The sequence below is a fragment of the Chiloscyllium plagiosum genome, chromosome 14 (genome assembly GCF_004010195.1).
Source record: "Chiloscyllium plagiosum isolate BGI_BamShark_2017 chromosome 14, ASM401019v2, whole genome shotgun sequence".
Lineage (NCBI taxonomy): Eukaryota > Metazoa > Chordata > Chondrichthyes > Orectolobiformes > Hemiscylliidae > Chiloscyllium > Chiloscyllium plagiosum.
The window spans coordinates 71,055,115-71,077,762 of record NC_057723.1 but is presented as its reverse complement, the minus strand read 5'-3'; the positions used below and the strand labels follow the sequence as shown (position 1 = coordinate 71,077,762).

At 44.1% G+C, this 22,648-nt stretch overlaps 1 protein-coding gene across 2 annotated transcripts in view; it reads right to left on the bottom strand.

The window, feature by feature from the left end:
• adam19b (ADAM metallopeptidase domain 19b) overlaps window positions 1-22,648 on the bottom strand; it is a 169,670-nt gene that overhangs the window by 138,905 nt on the left and 8,117 nt on the right. For both annotated transcript variants that reach the window (XM_043703985.1, XM_043703984.1), the window contains exons 2-3: window positions 7,496-7,614; window positions 3,334-3,404 (exon numbers count right to left, since the gene is read on the bottom strand). In XM_043703985.1, coding sequence (XP_043559920.1) covers window positions 3,334-3,404; window positions 7,496-7,614 — 190 coding nt within the window. The remainder of the gene's footprint in view (window positions 1-3,333; window positions 3,405-7,495; window positions 7,615-22,648) is intronic.

Sequence of the window (22,648 nt, the reverse complement as noted above, 5' to 3'; positions counted from 1 at the left end):
CTACCAAACTGCCTTAATCCTTTGCAATACAGCTATTGGCGCAACAGGTACACAGCAGATGCCATCTCCCTGGCCCTACGCTCATTCTCTCAAACATCTGGATAGTAAGCATACCTATGTCAGGCCCCTACTTATTGTCTGCAGTTCGCCTTCAACACCATAAATCCAAACAAACTCATCTCTTAACTCCAAGACTTAGGTCTTGACTCCTCCATCTGTAACTGGACTTCCTGATCCATAGACTGCAATCAGTAAGAATAGGTGACAACATCTCCTCCACCATAATCATCAACACCTGTGCCCCACAAGGCTGCCTACTCAACCCACCACTGAACCCCTTATACACTAATGACCGTGTGGCCAAATTCAGCTCTAACTCCATTTACAAGTTTGCTGACAGTACCACCATTGTACGTCAGATCTCAAACAGCGATGAGACAGAATACAGGAAAGAGATTGAGTGCTGAACGGTGTAAAGACAACAATCTCTCCCTCAATGCCAGTAAAGTGAAGGACCCGGTCATTGACTTCAGAAAGCGGAGTAGAGGACATGCTCCTGTCTGGACCTAGAGCACTGGAGTGGAGATGGTCAAGAGCGTCAAGTTCCTGGGAGTGATGATCACCAACAATCTATCCCGGTCCACCCATATCATCACAAGGGTCAAGAAAACGCAACAATGCCTTTACCTCCTCAGGTGGCTAAGGAAATTTAGCATGTCCACGAGTACTCTTACTAATTTTTATAGATGCAACAGAGAAAGTATCCTATCCCGATGAATCACAATGCACTATGGCACCTGCTCTTCCCAAGACTGCAAAGATCTCTGAGAGTTGTGAATGCAGCGCAATCCATTCGGAAATCATTCTTCCTCGCATTGCCTCCATCTATACTTCCCACTGCCTTGGGAAAGCAACCAACAAGATCAAAGACCCCTTTCACCCAGTTATACCCTCTTTCACCCTCTTCCATCAGGCAGATGTAAAGTTTTGAATGCACATACGAATACATTCAAGAACAGTTCTTCCCCACTGCTATCTGACTTTTGCACAGATCTCTCAAGTGTTAATTCTGATCTCTCACTCTGCACTTTCTCTGTGGCTGTAACATAGTATTCTTCACTCTCTTCTGCTACTCTGATACACTTTGTATGGGTACATGGGTCTACTCCCAAGTCAACTTTGTTCACCCGATATCCAAGACAAAGTTGTACCAAGTCTTTAACATCTTTATTCTGATGACATCACACTAATATTCTAAACAGAACAACACATTTGATGCTAAATGGACAGATATGTCTGTAAAAATTTTAGTTGGATGATTAAGATAAGGAAGATAAATGAAATAGTCCAGGATGTTAGCGTGACACGGTGGTTCAGTGGTTAACATTGTTGCCTCACAGCACCAGTGACCCAGGTTCAATTCCACCCTCGGGCAACTGTCTGTGTGGAATTTGTACATTCTCCCCATGCTTCCTCTGGGTGACCCGGTTTCCACCCAGAGTCCAAAGATATCCAGGTTAGGTGAATTAACCATGCTAAATTGCCCATAATTTCCAGGGATGTACAGGCTGGGTGGATTAGCCATGTAAAATGTGGGGTTACAGGTATAAGGTAGTGGGATGCTCTTCGGAGGATCAATGTGGAATGGGCTGCTTCCACACTGTAGTGATTCTATGATGTTACTGTACCATCATCTATCATTACAGATCTAACAAATCAGCATATACAATGCACTCCTCTACAGTGGATAACAGATGCTGGGCAGGAGAAAAGGGTTTGTACTTTCATGCACTCCTGATGAAGTGCTTATGCCCGAAACATTGATTCTATTGCTCCTTGGATGTTGCCTGACCTGCTGTGCTTTTCCAGCACCACACTCTCTCCCTAATCAGATCCACGCACCCCCACCAGCCCACACTCCACTTCCAGCACTTCCCCTGCCACCATAGGAAGTACAAAATCTGCAGCCACACCATTCCCCTCACGTCCATCCAAGGCCTGAAAGAACCCTTCCATATCCGGCAGAAATTTACCTGCACCTCCACCAACGTCATCTACTGTATCCATTGCACCCGATGTGGTCTCCTCTACATCGGGGAGACAGAACGCCTACTTGTAGATCGTTTTAGAGAATATTTCTGGGACACCCAAACCAACCAACCCCACTGGCCTGTGGCTGAACACTTCAACTCCCCCTCCCATTCTGTCAAGGACATGCAGGTCCTGGGCCTCCTCCATCGCCAAATCCTTACCACACAACACCTGGAGGAAGAACGACTCATATTCTGCCTTAGGACCCTGCAACCAGATGGGGTTAATGTGGATTTCAACAGCTTCCTCATTTCTCCGCCCCTCACATTACCCCAGTCCAAAGCCTCCAACTCGGCACCACCCACCTGACCTGTCCATCACCTTTCCCCATCTATCCCCCCTCCACTTTATCTCTCAGCCCCCCCCACCCCTGCCCATTAGTCTCATTCCTGATGAAGGGCCTATGCCCGAAATGTCGATTTTCCTGCTCCTCAGATGCTGTCTGACCTGCTGTGCTTTTCCAGCACCACACTCGCAAGACAGTACAAAAGGATGGACATTCTATCTCTGCTGTCACAGAGGTATCCTTGGTAAAGCAAGCTCAATAGCCTACTTCTGCTCCCAATTCCTATGTTTGTAGCTCTTGGCAAGGCAAGGCCATCAACTCAGGGATCCTGGAAGGTGCAAGATTCTAATAGCATACAATCATTATTACTCAATGATGTCCACTGGGTCTATGGCCATTAACCATATAAAGACATTCTGGATACTAAACTGACCAAAGGGTCATGATCCCTTGGGAGTCCACTCGTTCTCAACAAGGACACCTGCAGGTGAGATGATGAATACTGAAGCTGCAAACGGGCTGCTGGACCTTGGGAGGTTGACCACTGGAGGGGACAAGTCCGAGAGCCAATGGGGATCAGCGATTCATGCATACTCTTAGCACGCTATCTCTTTCCACAGCAAATGTGATAGATACTGTCATGTCAGTACAGGTCTCCTGAGCTACACCAGGAGATGCTTATGTCATAGTTGACCACAGAGGCACAAATCATTATGTCACAAGGTGGAAAACAGCCCAGAATATTTCTATTCTGTTTGTATGATGCCATTGTCATTAATAATTTACTCTCTGTGCTACACTTTATCCACATTCCATACCACAGTTTATCTTCAGCACTGCATATTACTTATTGTATTACAGTACTGTGCCCTGTATTCTAGATTGTGTCTGTAATTTGTAATGTATTTCACTTTCTACGCAATACATTTCGTTCTGTACACTGCATATGTACTTACTCATTTTTCTGAATCTCGAGAATATAATGTCTTCCTTCAGCTGTGACTTGAATCTCGGCCCAGGCTGGATGCTGAGTGCACAGGGAGGGTGGGAGGGGAAAGAAGGAATGAAAAACCTCATTATTCTGATCTACATTAGTGTAACTTGTTAAAGAGTTGCTTGGTCTGGCACCTCTCAGTATTGACTTCAAGCAGGGAGTTCCTCGGTTGTACAGTCCACTTGAAGGACGAGTGATGGTCATGTGTTGTGCAGGGGAGGGGAAGGGAAGAATCCTTTCAAAGGCTAACAATGAGAGACAGGACAGTGGCCAAGAGAAATGCATTGTGAACATTCACACCTCCCAAGTGCTTGGGGTTTCATGGGCACAATGTCAGCAGGTCCCAATGAGCCTTCCTCTAGTGTTGGCACTGAGAAAAGGCAATCAATTGAGATGGATATGGAACAATTGATCCATTTCAATACTTGTCAACAAGAGAAAAAAATAACTAGAATTTACATTGTGTCTTTTACAACCTCACAGCACTTCACAGTGATTTTTTTGTGGTCACTTTCATGAGTTCAGGTGATCTAAAAGTCAAATCAAGATCCCGCAAAAACATAAACAACCAAGCGATCTCGATGCAAGTTGAGGAATAACTATTGGTTAGACCATCAGGGAAAACACAGCTGTTTTTTCTTCAACGGGATCTTTTAAATTCACTTCAGAGGCAGAGTCTGGACTGAACACCAAGACCAAAGGATAACATGGACAACATTGGCTTGGGTAATGTGTTCAACTCTGTTGACTCCACATCTCTCCATCACAGAGGCGAAAATGCTGCTGTTGAGGAAAGACCAACTGGATTAAAAAGTCTAATGCAGTATAGTTCTCTAGGTGATTCAGTTAATAATTGTACAACCTGGTACACAATCACATTGATAAGACCCCAAGTGTGACTCTTCGCTTGCGCTGTCTACTGATGGCCAAGCCTCTCATCTCAGGTTGCTAGCCTGTAACTGCAAGGTGCTGGTGTGGATGCTTTGTGAGGTGCTGCAATTGAATAACAAAATAAAATGGCTTACAGTTAATTTGCTGCACCTGGTTTCAAGGTTAGCATTTGTGCATCAGTTTTTTTTTCCTCGGGTGGGGTGAGTTCAAAACTAGGAGGTATATTTTTAAGGAAAAAGGAGAAAGATTTCAAAAGGACATGAGGGGCAACTTTTTTAGACTGAGAGTGGTTCATGTGTGGAATGAACTGCCAGAGGATGTGTGGATGCAGGGACAGTTGCATCATTTAAAGACATTTGGATAAGTTCACGAATAGGAAAGGTTTGGACGGATATGGGTCAAGTGCAGGCAGGTGGGACTGGTTTAGTTTGGGAGTATGGTCGGCATGGACTGGTTGGACCGAAGGATCTGTTTCCATGCTGTATGACTCTATGACTCCAATTGGTTCAGAGTGAGTGAGTGCCTTAACAATGCAATGCAGCTGGTTAACGGGTTATACAGTGGCTGGTTTAAAGTTAAGAGTATGGTGCTGGAAAAGCACAGCAGGTCAGGTGGCATTCAAGGAGCAGGAGAATCCCTTGTAGAGCGAGGAGAACTTCTTTCTCCTGCTCCTCAGATGCTGCCTGACCTGTTGTGCACCACACCAGCACCACACTCTCGACTCTGATCTCCAGCATCTGCAGTCCTCACTTTCTCCTGGTTTAAAGTTATTAAACTTCATCTGGTTGCTAGGTCAAGGCAACAATGTTGTGGGTTGCCTCAGCTGCTATGGCTCTATATTTCAAACAGCCTTACTAATGATTAAACATGTGGAATGACTTCTGTGTCTAAATAAGTTCTCTATAACGATTATAAAAGACAAGTTTTTAAGGCAATATTTTTCCCGTATAGCAGGTGGTTGACTTTTACATAAATGGCATTTGAGAAGGTGAATTGCAGGTCCTCTCATTGCCTTGCTATCACAGATTTACCAGGTTGTCCCTGCCATCCCTTTCCCAAGAAGTCCAGCAAACGGTACATGCACAGACATGTGGAGCTAAACTCAACAGTGTCCTATTCTTTGATTCTACTGAATAGGTTTTCTCTCAGGCAGATTTGACCTAAGCAGTGAGTGGCTGGTAAGTGCAAAGTGTTTGGATTTCCTTGGCGAAAATTCAGAGATTGGCCTCTACACAAGGTGTGTGAAAAATGAAGTTCTTTTTGAACCAAACATCAGTCACCTCCTTTTCCTTGAGACTGACCATTAATTGTGTGTGTGTGTGTGTGTGAGCGTGTGTGCGTGCGCGTGTGCGTGCGTGCGAGAGTGAGATGGGGGGGGGGGTCTTCTTGCCTCAGGAACAAGAGATCATCGCAATTATGACCTCACCCAAAATCAGCAAAATTACAGCTGAACATTGGGGTATCAGTTGTGGCTCAGTTGGATCTCAGCTCCGAGTTTGAAGCTCAGGGGCTCCTCTCCTCTCCACAGCCTTGAAGATGTAACCCATACTAACAGTGTAGCACTCCCTCAATACTGCAAGGGGAGAGGGAGCACCTTCAAACAAGGCATTCAACTGAGACTTCACCTGCCCTCCGAGGTGGATACAGAAATCCCTCTGGCACTACTTTGAAGAAGGATGTTGCCAGGGTTGGAGGGTTTGAGCTATAGGGAGAGGCTGAATAGGCTGGAGCCGTTTTCCAGGAGCGATGGAGGCTAAGGGTGACCTTATAGAGGTTTACAAAATCATGAGGGGCATGGATAGGATAAATAGACATGCCTTTTCTCTGGGGTGGGGGAGTCCAGAACTAGAGGGCATAGGTTTAAGGTGAGCAGGGAAGGATTTAAAAGGGACCTAAGGGGTAACTTTTTCACAGAGGGTGGTGCATGTATGGAATGAGTTGCCAGAGGAAGGAGTGGAGGCTGTTTCAATTACAGCTTTTGAAAGGCATCTGATGGGTATATGAATAGGAAAGATGGAGAGGGATATGAAATTCAGGAAAATGGGACTAGATTAATTGAGGACATCTGGTCAGCATGGATGAGTTGGACTGAAGGGTTTGTTTCCATGCTGTACATCTCTATGACTCTAAGGGTATCATGGCCAATATTTATCCCTTAATAAAAATCACTGAATCAAGTCATCTGATCATTGTCACATTGTGGGATCTTGCTGTGTGCAAATTGGCCACCATGTTGCTTACATTTTAAAAAGTACTTCATCAGCTATAATGTACTTCGGGATGTTCAAAGGCTGGTAAAGGTGCTACATAAATGCAAGTTCCTTCTTTTCTTTCAATTTCATTCTCCGTTTTTTATTCTCTTCCCTAAAGGACAGACACTAAAATGTGTTTGAGCTACAGATGCCCAATTCTAGATTGGGTTAACCAGCATGATTTGAGGTTGGTTAAATCAGTCGAAAGGGAACATAGGACCTTCCCAGGTTGTGTGTCAGTATCAGAGCAGACTGTTTTCACTCACCTAGGCAGACAAATGTTCGATGTGGTAAGCAGAGTAATCAGAGGCTACAGTTCAGGGTGAGAGGTAAGTCTGAAAGCAGGCTTATTGTTTCTTCAGGAAGTTTTACAATTGTTATTTTGCAACATTGAGTATTTATCTTGTCTTAAGTTACATAAAAGAGAAACATTAATAGATTAGTAGATTGCTCAAGAATGAGGGAGCACACTTGGCGATGGAAATTTGGAATTCAATTCCGGAAAGCATTAGGGCCCCTGTAAAAACATGGTGCAGGATCCAGGGCAGGGAGGAGGGGTGAGTGAATCGGAACAAGAATCTTGGCTTATTGCCTCCAGGCACACCCCTTCCCATCAGTACTTAACCTTAGTCCTGATGGTCTATCTGCCATTCTCTTTCAAAGCTTCCTGCTGTATCATCATAACACACAAACTGTTGTTCGTATTAAAATACTGTGTGAAAGTTAATAAGTTCAAATACTGCATCTAGCTGGTATTAAATCATCACTTTAATTGATTATAAAATGCAAGTAATATGCAGTTAATAATTGCCTGGTCACTAGCATAGCAGTCATGTTGCGAGGTTAGCCAGCTATAACTGATTATCAGAGTAGGAACTGACTTTCTGCTAATCAAGCTTTATCTGGTTATCAGGTCAACACATTACCCGATTGTGTTAGTCCGATCAACAATGGGTTAGTTATCTGATTAATTTGCTGTACCTGGTTCTGAGATGGAGGGTGTTCCAATGGTCCTGAGGTTAGCCACTGGGGTACTATTGTTTCATATTTTATGATGTGATTGTGCATTTGATACTCTGGATTCAATTTGTTGCTTCTTCCTGGAAAGAGAAAAACAATTCAGTGAATCCACAGGTAAGAGGTCAAGTTGAGTGGTTAGTAGTGATTATTCTCCTCTTTCACTCGAATTGTTCACCTGAACCATTCCCTCCTAAAGACAAACTTAAAAGTCACACAACACCAGGTTATAGTCCAACAGGTTTATTTGGAAGCACTAGCTGTCGAAATGCTGCTCCTTCATCACAGCTACCCGATGAAGGTGCAGTGCTCCAAAAGCTAGTACTTCCAAATAAACCTGTTGGACTATAACCTGGTGTTGTGTGATTTTTAAATTTGTCTTCCCCAATCCAACAGCGGCACCCCCAAACCATGACCTCCTAAAGATAATGACTCTTGGTAGATATATCAGTAGTAACTAATCTATTCTATCTGATCTAAATAGCCTGAGCAGAAATGTTGACATTTCAAAGAAAAGTCAAACTGGTTGGAGTACATAATTGACTGCTAATTCAATACCACCCAAAAATAAAATGCTCTCCCCACAGATACACACTGCTGCCTGTGAAATCGCTCGATAGCCATTAGAAATTTTTGTCCAGTTGGCTTTCATCCACCAAATACAGGCTGGTTATAGCTGCTCTGTCCTCTCTCCCCAGCTGGGCCCCCACTCCTACCACACCCTCTCCCTCGTCCAGGCTGACAAAGCTAATGCTACATTGTGAGCCATTGTAAACTGTCTCACATCTTTAGTCTGGGCAACATCCCCAGTGAAACAAACTAAACTTGGTCATGTTGTACTGAAATTCCAAAGGTGATACTCAAAATCTCATCACCTCTTTTGATGTTTTTAAGGGGAAACTAGTTAAACAAATGAGTAAATCTTTCCCATCTCTAATACATCCTTGGCTGAACTCAGCAGAGATGGGAATGAATATGGGGTCTGCTATGTATCTTGTCACACTGAATCTAATAATTAAGGCATTTACAGTGCTTTAAATCACTTTTTAAACCACCACTGTCCTATACAATGGAAAATTAAATGGTAGCTGTTCACTTCATGATATATGCCAAGTACATTCATTGCGGGCAATTAGCTGGTTATCAGAGAATGGTTAAGACATTGCCGAGCATTGAATGGTTGAGGCAAATAGCAGAGATATATTTAGCAAGAAGCCAGATATAAACACGAGTTAAAAATGATTAGAATGTTAGACGGATGGAGTATGATAAAGAGTAGTGGGTGGAGGTTTGTATGGAACACATACACAGAATAGATTAGATGGGTTGGATTCAATATCCTGTCTCAGTGTTGCGCAATCTATGTATTATCATTCAAAACGCTTACCACATGAATATAACTTATTACTCCTCTGGCCTGAGTGTCATTGTGCAATCATAAAAAGTGCATTATCCATCAGCATAATAAGATGACCCCGAACAGAAGTAAATTAAAACCCATGGACATTATATTATTGGTAATCCACTAATGGATGTGTTGGAGTCAGTTCAAAGCTGCACTCTCATTGTTGGGATTCAATGACAGTAATAAACTGTTTATGGGCAACATCACAAAATCTACTAACCTCTGTCTGCTCATCCTGTACCAGCTAACAATCACTTTTCCAGCTTCCTCCTCCTAATTTTACCCTCAACCAAAGAAGGTGGAAAAAAAAGAGGTGAAACTTTGCAGGGGCACGGTTCATGGAGCATGCTGCCTCTTCCCTCATCCACAGATATTGGCATCCAACGTCTGTCAGTCCCTCACAATCATCATGGCACCTCTCCAATCCATGAGCAGGCTACTCAGGGAGAACAGAGCTGCACTGCAGGGCACACTGGCATCTGGTAATGGCTGTTGCAAGGACATATTGTGCAAGGACAGACATCCAGTTTACAGACTGAACCAGGCTGCATCTCAGGGCTTCTTGTTCTCTCTTCTAAGAAGTGCACACTTAGCTCCAGCCTGCAGTATCCACACCATGCTTGCCACTTAGAGTCATAAAGTCAGTCAGCATGTAAACAGACCCTTTGGTCCAACGCATCCATGCCGACCCAATGTGACCTAATCCCATTTGCCAGGATTGGGCCCATATCCTTCTAAACCCTTCCTATTCATATACCCATCCAGATGCTTTTTAATTGTACTCATCTCCACCACTAGAGTAGTCAAGGTTTTTTTACGAGAGTAGGGAAGTCCAAGACTAGAGGGCATAAATTAAAGATGAGAGGGAAAGGATTTAAAAGAGACCTGAGTGGTAACTTGCTCATGCTGAGGGTGGTGCATGTATGGACAAGCTGCCAGAGGAAGTGGTGGAAGTCGGTACAATCCAAAATTTGTAAAAGACATCTGGACAGGTACATGAATAGGAAGAGTTTAGAGGGATATGGGCCAAATGATGGCAAATGGGACTCGGTCAGATTGGGATATCTGACTGGTACAAAAGAGTTGGACCAAAGGGTCTGTTTCTGTGCTATATTACTCCATGACTTCCTCTGGCTGCTCATTCCATACAGGCCCACCCTCTGCCTGAAAAGGTTACCCCACCCGAACCTTCTAAAATCTTTCCCCCCTCACCTTAAACCAATACCCTCTAGTTTTGGACTTGCACACCCTAAGAAAAGGACCTTGGCTGTTCACCCTATCCATGCCCCTCCTGATTTTATAACATCAGTAAGGTCACTCCTCAGCTTCTGACCCTCCAGAGAAAAAATGCCCCAGCCTATACAGCTTCTGTCATTAACTCAAACCCTCCAGTCCCAGCAACATCCTTGTAAATGTTTTCTGCACCTTTTCAAGTTTAACAACATCCTCTTATAAAAGAGCGACCTGAGTTGCAGTATTCTAAAAGTAGCCTCACCAATGTCCTGTAATATGACATCCCAACTCATATACTCAGTGTTCTAACCAATGAAGGCAAGTGTGCCAAATGCCTTCTTCACCACCCTGTCTCCCTGCGACTCCACTTTCAAGACACTATGCACCTGCATCCCGAAGTGTCTTTGTTTGGTAATACTTCCCAGGTCAATTGGAGCCTAAAGGCTATCAGCATTTCCATACGGACATGCTTTTTTGCACATATACAGATACAGGCTACCTATCAGTGGGAATCTGCCCGGATTTGGGGGACACATTGGTGAACATCACACCGAGACGTCAGTCTAACATCTGCAGCATGTGCCAGCTGTCTCTGAAGTAAACACGCCACATGTTCATTCAACCAAATGGCCAAGTCAGAATGTGAATGGGTCTCCTCTCCAGTCCAGTCAAGGGAGGGCTGCTGTCAATCGGGGTGGGTATTATCAGTCACAGGCACCCTTCACTCACTGCCCACAGTCATTCATCTACTAGGTCTGGTCTCAGTCAGAGAAGTGGGAATGTAGAGCAGTCAGGGAATTGTGTATCGTCCATCAGGAGGCTGCAAACACATTGGTCTGATCATTCATGTCTAGGGTCTCTACATTGACATCAGTCAGCGGTCTGGAAACCAATCCTGGCTGTCTGAGCATTGATTAGTGAGATGCGTGCGAAGGGACCTGTAGGGGCAATGAGTGGTGTGGGGATGGGGTTGGTGGTGGACAGTCAAGATTGAGGAATGTGTAGAGTTGGGCACAATGACAGTACTGGAGGCAGGTAAACTGTGTGACTTGATAGTTAAACAGTGGTTTGGGTGAGAAAATGGGGTTGCATGTGTGAAATAGTGTCAGCCACGTTGGCTACTTGTCAAAAGCAGCAGGGCTTTGTAGCTGTTGTGTAATTATGCTGCCACTGTTTCCTGATTCATGCCTTGTAGATAGTGGACAGGCTTTGGGGAAATAGGAGGTGAGTTAATGGCTGAAGTATTCTTAGCCTCTGGCCTACTCTTGTAGCCACAGTATTTGTACAGCAGATCCAGTTCAATTCTGGTCAATATTTACCCCCAGGATGTTGATATTAAATATTTCAAAATAGCAAGTAGGAAAGGAATAGTGTTCACCTTACAGACTAAATACATAATTAAGAATTGAACAAAAACAGAAATGCCTCCAGACATGAAACATTAAAAACAGCTTTCTCTCCACAAACGCTGCCAGACCTGCTGCATTTCTCCAGCAGTTTATGTTATTGTTTCAGTCTTCCAGCATCTGCAGTTCTTTGTTTGATTTCAGAATGAACAAACGACATTATCAACCAATTTCAAAGTAATATAAAGAAAAATAAAGCCTAACTAATTCTACAGAGAGGACACAAAAGAGTTGCTGGTTACTGGAATAAACACAAGTACACCCAGAAGTAAAAGCATAATCAAAAGAGTATATACAGACTTTAGAGAAAAAGCATTACCACAAAAACGAAGGCATTGAACAGAGGAAAATGCTTTCAGGCATTCAATAATAAGGTGAAAGACGAAGAGGCGAGATCAATAAAAATTGTCCTGAAACAGATTTGAGTACAACATCAAATATTCTGATAAAAGCTGGAATCGGAAACCAAAAGAGAAAATGCTGGAAAATCTCAGCAGGTCTGGTAGCATCTGTAAGGAGAGAAAAGAGCTGCCGTTTCGAGTCTAACTGACTCTTTGTCAAAGCTCTGAATACTCTGAATAGTTCCACTCTCCAGGCATTCAAAAGGAATATCTGTTGAAGAGGAACTTCCCAGACTGGATTAGCCCAAATATAATCCTGATTTTAACGGTAATGAAGTGTCAGTCACAGAACTGCTCAAAATAAATACATAAATCTCCAAGTGCATTTGTCCCACTGTTGAAAGTCAGCAGAGGAATTAATAATTTTGAGAGATACTGGGCAAGCCAGTAGATTGGAAACAGGTTAGCCAAAGAAACAGTGAAGAAATACATTCATAAAGACAGAAAGGGTGAGGGAACCTTAGCAGGTCTGGCTGCATCTGTGAAGAGAGAGCGAGAAAAGCAGAGTTTACAATTTGAATCCAGGACAATTCTTCGTTGGAATTTATGAGAGACACAGTCATAGAGTCATAGAGATGTATAAGCACAGAAACAGACCCTACAGTCCAACTCATCCATTCCGACCAAATATCCCAACTCAATCTAGTCCCACCTGGCCCATATCCCTCTAAACCCTCCCTATTCATATACCCATTCATTTAAATGTTGCAATTGTACTAGCCTCCACCACTTCCTCTGGCAGCTCATTCCATCCTCCAAAATCAGTTGTGAAGTTCACTATTTTTAAATTTTCCCAGACGCACTCTGATGTCCAGCTAAGACAGTAACTACTAACTCTGTCAGTTAGCAAAGTGGGTTTCTTTCTGTCTCTGTCTCTCTCTCTCTCCTGCACTGACCTCACTCGTGCTTCCTGTATCTGTTCTCCCTTTTAAAAGTGCTGTTGTTTTGACTTTTTTTTTCTCTCCAAAGTTCCAAAACAATGCAACAGCATATATAACAGTAATTGCTGCTCCTGGAATCCAAGGAAATCACCTCCAACACCTAAAATACCTCAAAAAGGAGAAGCTGTTACAGTCAGAAATTTTTCCTGTCCTCCATCTTGGATTACCCAGAATCTAGTAAAGTGATGGAGAGAAAGGTGTGGAGGAACAACTTTACCTGAGGGAAGGGTTAGAGGGTGAAGGAGATTAGAGATAACAGGCATCCCAGGTTGTAGAAAAGACAGTAGATGTTAACAGTAGAATATAGGTCAGCTCGATTGAAACTATCATGCTCACATGTCCTTGTTCAGCTGTAGTTTTTGTTTTACTCATTCATCATCACTCGTCACTGACCAGTATTCATTGCCCAGAGGGCAGTCTAAGAGTCAACCACATTGCTGGGGGTCTGGAGGCACAGTTAGGCCAGATCAGGTAAGGATGGTAGTTTTCTTCCCCAAGTGAAGTTAATCAACTATATGGGTTTTTCCAGCAATGTTTTCATAGTCATTATTAGACTCTTGATCCCAGATTTTCCAGAATCCAGAATTCAAATTCCATCATCTGCTGGGCAGGATTCAAAACCAGGTCCCCACAACACTATTTACATCTCTGGATTAACAGTCCAACGAATAATAAGACTAGGCCATCGCCTCCCCATGTAGTGCTCAGGTGAAGCCCAATGTAAAGTGAAGAAAGAGCACCTCATTTTCTGGTTGGGCACTTTGTAGCTTTCTGGACTCAACTTTGTGCTCAACAACTTTAGATCATGAACTTTGGCATTCATTATGCTTCATGCCCCCATTAGCCAATGGCTCATTTTCAAGAGTTTGCCTTTTTCCAGGCTGTCTTTGCCAGAGATGTTGCTTGAGTTAGGTTAGAGGGGACCCAAGAGAGTACTCCACTGTTCTGCTTCAAAGTAGTTTCACGGGATGTTTTGAGATTGCTAGTGCAATCAAGCGAGCAGATCAAAAATTATGGAATGAGTTCATAAAATCATAGAATGGTCGCAGAATTGGTGTAGATAATTCAGTCCATTGTGAAAGTTTACTCCAGCAGACAATCAGGCAACACATTCCATTTCAGCAAGGTATGCAAGTTAGACGTGCAGAGAGAGAGAAGGTGAAAAGCTGATATGATTGCTATTTTGAGGATTCTACAGGGACTGGATAATGTCCGTATTGACAATCCATGTTATTTTGTCCAGAACTGTAGAACTAGAGCTCACAGCCTGCAGTGACAGTTCTGGGTCAATGGACCCGAAACACTAACTCTGCTTTCTCTCTACGGACCTGCTGAGTTCTCCCAGCAATTTCTGTTTATGTTTCTGATTTCCAGCATCCACAGTTCTTTGATTTTTAAAATTATGGACCCCTTCATAAAATGCAACAGGACTGGGAGGAAAAAGGGTTGAATTTGGACTTATGACTCCCAAAACTTTCTCCAGCATTGGGGATTTCTTTTCCTCAAGAAGGTCAAGAGGATGCATGGCATGATTATCTTCATCAGGATGATGAAGACATCATTCCTGATGAAGGGCTCTTGCCAGAAACATTGATTCTCCTGCTCCTCAGATGCTGTCTGACCGGCTGCGCATTTCCAGCACCACACTCTCGACTCTGATTGTCTTCATCAGTCGGGGCAGAGCGTAAAAGTTGGCAAGTCATGTTTTAGCTGTATAGAACTTTAGTTAGGCCACATTTGGAACATTGCATTCAACTCTAGTCACCACATTACCAGAAGGATGTGGAGTCTTTGGTAAATGTCCAGGATGTTGCCTGGTTTGGAGGGGTATGCTCCATGAGGACAGATTAATAAACTTGGTTTGTTCTCACTTGAATATCAAAGACTTAGGGGTGACCTGATAGAAGTTTACAAAATTTTGAGAGTCATGGACAGAATGGATAGTCGGAATCTTTCTTCCGAGTACATATGGTGAAAATGAGGACTGCAGATGTTGGAGATCAGAGTAAAAAGTATGGTGCTGGAAAAGCACAGCAGGTCAGGCAGCATCTGAGGAGCAGGAGAGTCAATACTTCGAGCATAAGCCCTTCATCAGGAGCTTGTGCTCAAAACACCAACTCTCCTGTTCCTCTGATGCTGCCTGAAAGTGCTTTTCCAGCGCCATACCTTTTACTCCCAGGTAGATATGTCAAGTACAAAGGGATATAGGTTTAAGGTTAAAGGGGGAAAGTTTAAAGGCGATGTGAGAGGCAAGTTTTTTACACCGAGAGCAGTAAGCGCCTGGAAGATGCTGCCAAAAGAGGTGGTGGATGAAGACACAATAGCAATGTTTAAGAGGCTACTTGACAGATACATGAATAGGCAGAAAATAGAGGGATATGGGCCACATTGAGGCAAAAGGTTTCTACTATAGAAAGGTATCATATGTTGGCGCAGTCTTGGAGGGCCGAAGGGCCTGTTCCTGTGCAGTACTGCTCTTTGTTCTTTGTTTCTTTGTTATTTGTTCATGTCTATATCTAATTGAAGAGATTGTCTGCTGTGATTAGCCAATAAGTCCGTTATTACTTTATCAGTACATGCTTGCCCGAACACTAGAAGGATAAAGAAGGTGAATTTGGGTCTTTTTATTTCTTCAGCAATCCCTATGTTTCTATTTCAGCAGACAGAACAATGGAGATGACATTTAATACAGACATGCAAAGGAAAAATAAGGTAATGCACATATCCGGGAGATGATGTTCAAATATTTAAGAATTAACTTGAATAAGAGTAAAGAGAAACAAAGACAAATCATTTAAGAAGCAAACAAGAGGGGTGGCAGACAAAGCCATTCTGAGCAGTTGAGCCAAAATGGAACCAATGGCATTACTTATCTGACACTATCATGTCGAATAAACAGTTTTGTCTTATTAGAAGTAGCTTGATAACAGATAAAGATCAGTCATGAAGTCATAGAGATGTAATTCTTGGAAAAACGAAACTGTCATTTCCTCTCTTAAATGCAGGACGGGATGAGTCACAAAGAAAGCAAAGCTACAGTACAGAAGAGCAGATGAAAATTTAATTCATTGTTATTTTATTCCCCAGTGTGTTGTTCCTGCAGAGGCATTACATGCCCAGCAATAAGAGAGCGGACAAGGATTAATTAATTAACTAATTAGTTAATAATTGTTGCCAATCATTAGCAATTCAATTTCTAGCCTGAGCCATTCTGACTGGAAAGGATTTCATTTTCTGGATGATGAAATAAAACTCATTTAAATCAGTCTGCTCATTTAAGTAAACCTTCAACACTTTCTGTGGTAGAGTACTCTGGTTATTGTGAAATCTCTGAGGCAGGTGGGACTTGAACACAGTCCCAGAGGTCGGGACACTACCTACTCCCTTTTGCACACGACCATGCAGGGCTAGCTTCCTCTCTTAAAATAACACTTTGCATAGTGGGGCTCTGCAGCAAAAGCAAAAATCAAATGGCCAATGGAAATTTAGAGAACTGCAATGGAAAGTTATCAAAACAACATTGTCTCAGCTCCCCCAGTGCCTACCTGTCTCTAAAGGCCTCTATCATGCCAGTGTACAACATGAGCTCCCTCTCAATGGACACCTGAGCACCGATGACACTGCAGAAAGGGAGCAGATGAAAAGGGTGTCACAATCCTCTCGACTATCCTCTGCCTGGACCTGCTAATGTAGACAAGCAGGAAGCTGGAAGAACACAGCAAGCCGAGTCCTGAAGAAGGGTTACACCCGAAATGTTGATTTCTCCACCTCCTGATGCTGCCTGGCCTGCTGAGTTCTTCCAGCCTCCTACTTGTCTACCTTGGATGCCAGTATCTGCCGATTCTTTTTTGTATTGGACCTGCTGATGGCCACTTTGACCCAGCCTAGGATTAGGACTGTTCAATGCCAGTCCTCTAACTTCTTCCATATCAACTTATCAACTAAAGGCGGGGGGGGGGCTCTCTCAGTGCTTCCCAAGTCTGCTTATGGGCTTTTTCTACTTCCATATGTCTAGTTAAACAACCAAACAGGTGCCTTTCCCGAGAGGTGAGGTTAACACTTCGATGCCATCCAGATTCCAGACATGGGATTATTGGTTCACGTTTCAGATCAACCATGATCCTACTGAATAGCAGAGCAGTCCCAAGGGGCTGAAGAGTCTACTCCTATTCCTGTTTCTTAACCCTGCCTTTAATTGATAAGGAGTGCAGGTACACCCTCCACTTAACAACCGTCAGGGAACGTGGGCACACGTAGGCGAGAACCAAGGAATAGAGGTTGACAGGGGCATATGTGGGTTCAAGAATCTTTTGCACATTTATAAGAATGTGCAAACTCCACACACACAGTTTCCCAAGGCTGGAATCAAACCTGGGTCCCTGGCACTGTGAGGCTGCAGAGCTAACCACTGAGCAACCGCACCACCCTAAAGGTGGAGAAGTATAGAGTGGATGGGGGAATGGGGTGAGGAGGCAGTATTCCTGAGCTTGGGGCCTAGATATCTGTAGGCACAGCCACCTGAGGTGCAGCAATTAAAAATCAGAGGTGGTGAGGAAGGGTCACCGGACCCGAAACGTTAACGAAACGTCAACTTCACAGATGCTGCCAAACCTGCTGAGCTCTTTCAGCAACTGCTGTTTGTATTACCATTCCTTTAAACTCAGCGGCAGTGCTGACTGTGGCATTGTCTTCCAGTTTCAGAAGACCAATCATGGTTGCATAGCTGGTAGGAAAATTAGAGGGAATGGTGATCAGAAAGTGACTTACTCACTGATGGATTCCTAACTGCTGACCTGCGCCTGTAGCTGCAGTACTTGCATCGCTTGTTCAGTTTAGTTTCATGAGGTAGCCCCCAGGAATGTTGATAGTGTGGGGTTCAATGATGGTAATACCATTGAATGTCAAGAGGCCACGGTTAGATTCTTTGGTTGCAGTTGGTCATTGCCTGGCACTTGTGTAGCGTGAATGTAACTTGCAACTTGTCAGCCCAAACCTGGATATCTTCCAGATTTTATAGATGGACTAGGCTTCACAAATGGTTTTCCATTGTGTGATCATCAGTGAACATTCCCACTTCTGACCAAAGTTGGAGGGAAAGTCATTGATGAAGCAGCTGAAGATGGTTGGGCCAATGGACACTACCCTGCAGAGATATCCCAGAGAAAACAGATGATGGACCTCCAGCAATCACACCATCTTCCAATGTTCCAACCAAAGAAATTTTCCCCGATTCCAGTTTTGCCCTGGCTCATTGATGCCACATTCAGTCAAATGCAGCCTTGAAGTCAGGGAAAGTCAGTTTTCCCGCATTTTTGGAAGTCAGGTCATGTTGGAACCAAGGCTGTAATGAGGTCAGAAGCTGATTGGCCCTGGTGGAACCCAAACTGATCATTGGTGAGCAGGTTTTAAGCAAGTACTGCTTGAATTTGATGACCCCTTCCATCATTTTCCTGATGATTGGCAGTGGATTGATAAGAGTCGAGAGTGTGGTGCTAGAAAAACACAGCAGGTCAGACAACATCTGAGGAGCACTTTGTCCTAGTGGATTGATAAGGCAGTGATTGATTGTCCTACTTTGTGAGCAAAGGACATACATGGCCAATGTTCCACATTGTTGGGTAGATGCTAGTGTTATATCTACATTGGAACAGCTTGGCCAGGGGAGTGGCATGTTCTGGAGCACAAGTTTTTATTACTGTTACTGGATTGTTGTCAGGGACTGTTGCCACTGCCTCCTACCATTGATATCATGTAGAGTGAATTGGATTCCATGAAAACTGGTATCTGTAATGCTGGGGACCTCCTGAATAGGCTGAGATGGGTCATCCACTTGGCACTTCTAGTTGAAGATTGTTACAAATGCCTCAGCCTTATCTTTCTCAGTGATGCTTTGGGCTCTCCCATTGTTAAGGATGAGGATATTTGTGGAGCTTCTTCCTCCAGTGAGTTATTTAATTATCCACCACTATTCACATTGGATGGGGCAGGACTGCAGAGCTTAGAACTGATCCATTGCTTGCAGGCTCATTTAGCTCTTAGCAAGGTTTGACAAGATTTGTAGCTCAAGTTAAGGTTCTGGATGTAGGTTTGCTCACTGAAAGTTCATTTCCAGACGTTCATCACCCTAGTAGGCAACATCTTCAGTGGGCCTCCGGGCGAAGCACTGTTGATAATTCCTGCTTTCTATTTATATGTTTAGGTTTCTTTGGGGTGTTGATGTTATTTCCTGTGGTGACATCATTTCCTGTGGTGACATCATTTCCTGTTCTTTTGCTCAAGGGATGGTAGATGGTGTCTAACTTGATGTGTTTGTTGACAGAGTTCAGGTTGGAATGCCATGTTTCTAGGAATTCTCATGTGTGTCTCTGCATGGTTTGTCCTAGAATGAATGCGTTGTCCCGGTCGAAGTGGTGAGAGAGGGTCATGTTGTTTTGTGGTCATGTCACTTAACTCTATCTATACTTGCTGCGTATGCGATTTGGTGCAAGAGTAGTTCTGTTTTATAGCTTTGGCAGAGTGGCTCATTTTTCGATATGTCTGGCGCTTCTCCTGACATTCCCTCCTGCACTTTCCATTGAACCAGGGTTGATCTCCTGGCTTGATGGTAATGGTAGAGTGGGGGATGTGCCAGACTATGAGGTTGCAGATTGTATTAGAGTCTGATTCAGCTGCTGCTGATGGCCCACAGCATCTCATAAATTCCAAGACTTGAGCTGCTTGAGCTATTCAAAGTTAGTCTCATTTAGTATGATGATGGTGCCACAAAACACAATGAAGGATATTCTCGGTGTGAAGATGGGACTTTATCTCCACAAGCACTGTGAGATGGTCACTCTTACTGATATTGTCATAAAGTTATATGACAGGTTATAGTCCAACAGGTTTATTTGGAAGCACTAGCTTTCAGAGCGCTGCTCTTTCATCAGGCAGGATCATAGGGCACAGAATTTATAGTAAAAGATCGAAGAGTCATACAACTGATGCAATGTTTTGAACAAACCTAGATTGCTGTAAAGTCTTTAATTACTCAGAATATGGATGCAAGTTTCGACTGATTATTATGTAAATCCCAGAACTTCTTTCAAGTCACAGTCCTGAGATAAAACCTGAAGTTATCATTACGTTCTGCAGCTGGCAGATCATTTATGATGGGTGTCTTGTTATCGCCCTCACCACCTTCCGGAGTCCCAGTCTAGAAGCTGTGGCCTTTAGGACTCAATCAGCTTGCTCAAGATTTGCACTGCTGAGCCATTCTTGGTGGTGGACAGTGAAATTCCCAACACAGAGTATATTCTGAGTACATTAAAATCAGGGCTCTTTTACAGATTTAAAAGAATATCAACGACAGAGCTAAGCCGCAGCTTAGTCTCAACCAAGATTCCAAGGAAAATATCTCCCACGAATATGCACTGATCTTCTCATGCTTAGGGTGTAATATTATCTGCAGCTGTAAGATAATACTGTGACTTAATCAATTATGACTGTTCAAAATGGGATAGACCACATTCAAACATCTGGGGCAGGTCGTTACCCAAAGTAGAATTCGCTTGAACATTAAAATTAAACTGTTTCATGTGTGTGTGTGTGCGTGCGCGTGTGTGTATGTGCGTATGTATGCATTCATGCATGTCTATGTGTGTCACAGCAACCATGATGCCTGTAGTATGAATCTTTTGTTGCAAACACTTTTGACCTTAAATTACATCAACGACAAACTTCCTTACCACTGAACTATATGTGGTTTGTTCTGCTTAGAGGAATCACTCTGCATATTCTATCTAAAATGGATTAAGAAACAACTGGGTTCTGGAAATAAAAACTGAAAGAATACCATTGAAACTCATTATGCCTGAGATGGGACTAATGTCCCCTATTATGTCCAAAAACACACCATTTTTTTTTACTGAGATACATTGAAGCCACTTTATCAAGCGAACTGACTCAGCCAGGGAATTACCAATCATGTTGCTAGGAATCAGAAGCAAAAACAGGTATGCTGGAAAAACTCAACATCTTTCAAAGAAAATCAGAGTTAATATTTTGGGTGCAGTGACCCTTCCACAGAACGGTTCTGGTTTCTGGGTTCTGGAGATACCTGGTTCAGACTCAGGCCCACCTTTAAGTACAGACATAAATGTTCTGACATGTGATGTGGCTTTTTTTCAAATTCACAGTAAGGTTGATGCGAGCTGAGAGTGTTCCATTATGGAGGTTCCATGATTGCAGCAATCCAGGAAGTACATAAGTGCAGCATTGTATTTCAAGATATTTGCCAGCACAGAAACAGACTCATTGACCCAACATCTAGTCAGTATTTTATGTTATCTCCTTAACCTAAAATCATCTTATTCAGACATATTATTACACACCTCTAGAGAATATCCTTTATTGTCATGTGCACTCAAGTACAGAAGTATAGGAGTACAGTGAAGATTTTGACAATGTCGCCTCTTCTAGTGCCATGTGAGGTATAAGTACCTAGATAGAAATCTTAGATACAAAAAAAAGGAATAAAAAAGGTAGTTGCATTACTTTACTTTGATTGGTAGTTTAAGTTAGAAATAAGACATACTTAATAGGATAGACATTACAGTCAGATGGACAGATTACAGATGAACATTGCATTGCAGTAACTCAGCACAGGGGCTTCCACACGTGTTCTGACTGCTCAAGCCAGACCCTAGTCCAACAACCATTCCCACTCCGCTCCAAGCCTCCAGTCCACTCTGCACCGGCTCTCATCTGCTCCAAAGTATCTTTTTTCTGGCACTCTCTTCCCCACACCGGCCTCCGCTCTGGGACTCTCTTCCCCACACCGGCCTCCGCTCTGGGACTCTCGTCCCCACATCGGCCTCCGCTCTGGGACTCTCGTCCCCACACCGGCCTCCGCTCTGGGACTCTCTTCCCCACACCGGCCTCCGCTCTGGGACTCTCTTCCCCACACTGGCCTCCGCTCTGGGACTCTCTTCCCCACACTGGCCTCTGCTCTAAGACTCTCTTCCCTGCATCGGTCTCTGCTCCATGACTGCTTCCCCAAACGCCCCTCTGCTCCAGGGCTCGCTTCCCCATACCAGCCTCCGCTCCAGGACTCACTGTCTGCTCCAGCCTTCGCTCCGGGACTCGGCTCCCCACTCCAGCCTCTGCTCTGTGACTGCTTTCCCAAACCCCCCTGCACTCTGGGACCACTTCCCCACACCAGCCTCTGCTCCGTGACTTGCTCCCTCACACCGGCCTTCGCTCCGGATTTACTTTCCCACACCGGCCTCTGCTCCAGGACTCGCTTCCCCAAACTCCCCTGTGCTCTGGGCCTTACCTACCCACACCAGCCTCTGCTCCGTGACTTGCTTCCCCACACCGGCCTCCGCTCCAGGACTCACTTTCCAACATTGGCCTCCGCTCTGGGACTCTCTTCCCTATGCCAGCCTCTGTTCCGTGACTCTCTTCCCCACACCAGCCTCTGCTCCGGGACTCTCTTCCCCACACCGGTCTCCGCTCTGGGACTCTCTTCCCCACACCGGCCTCTGCTCCGGGACTCTCTTCCCCACGCCTGCCTCTGCTCCGGGACTCTCTTCCCCACACCTGCCTCTGCTCCAGGACTCTCTTCCCCACACCTGCCTCTGATCCAGGACTCTCTTCCCCACACTGGCCTCTGCTCCAGGACTCTCTTCCCCACACCAGCCTCTGCTCCGGACTCTCTCCCCCTTGCCGGCCTCTGCTCCGGGATTCGCCTC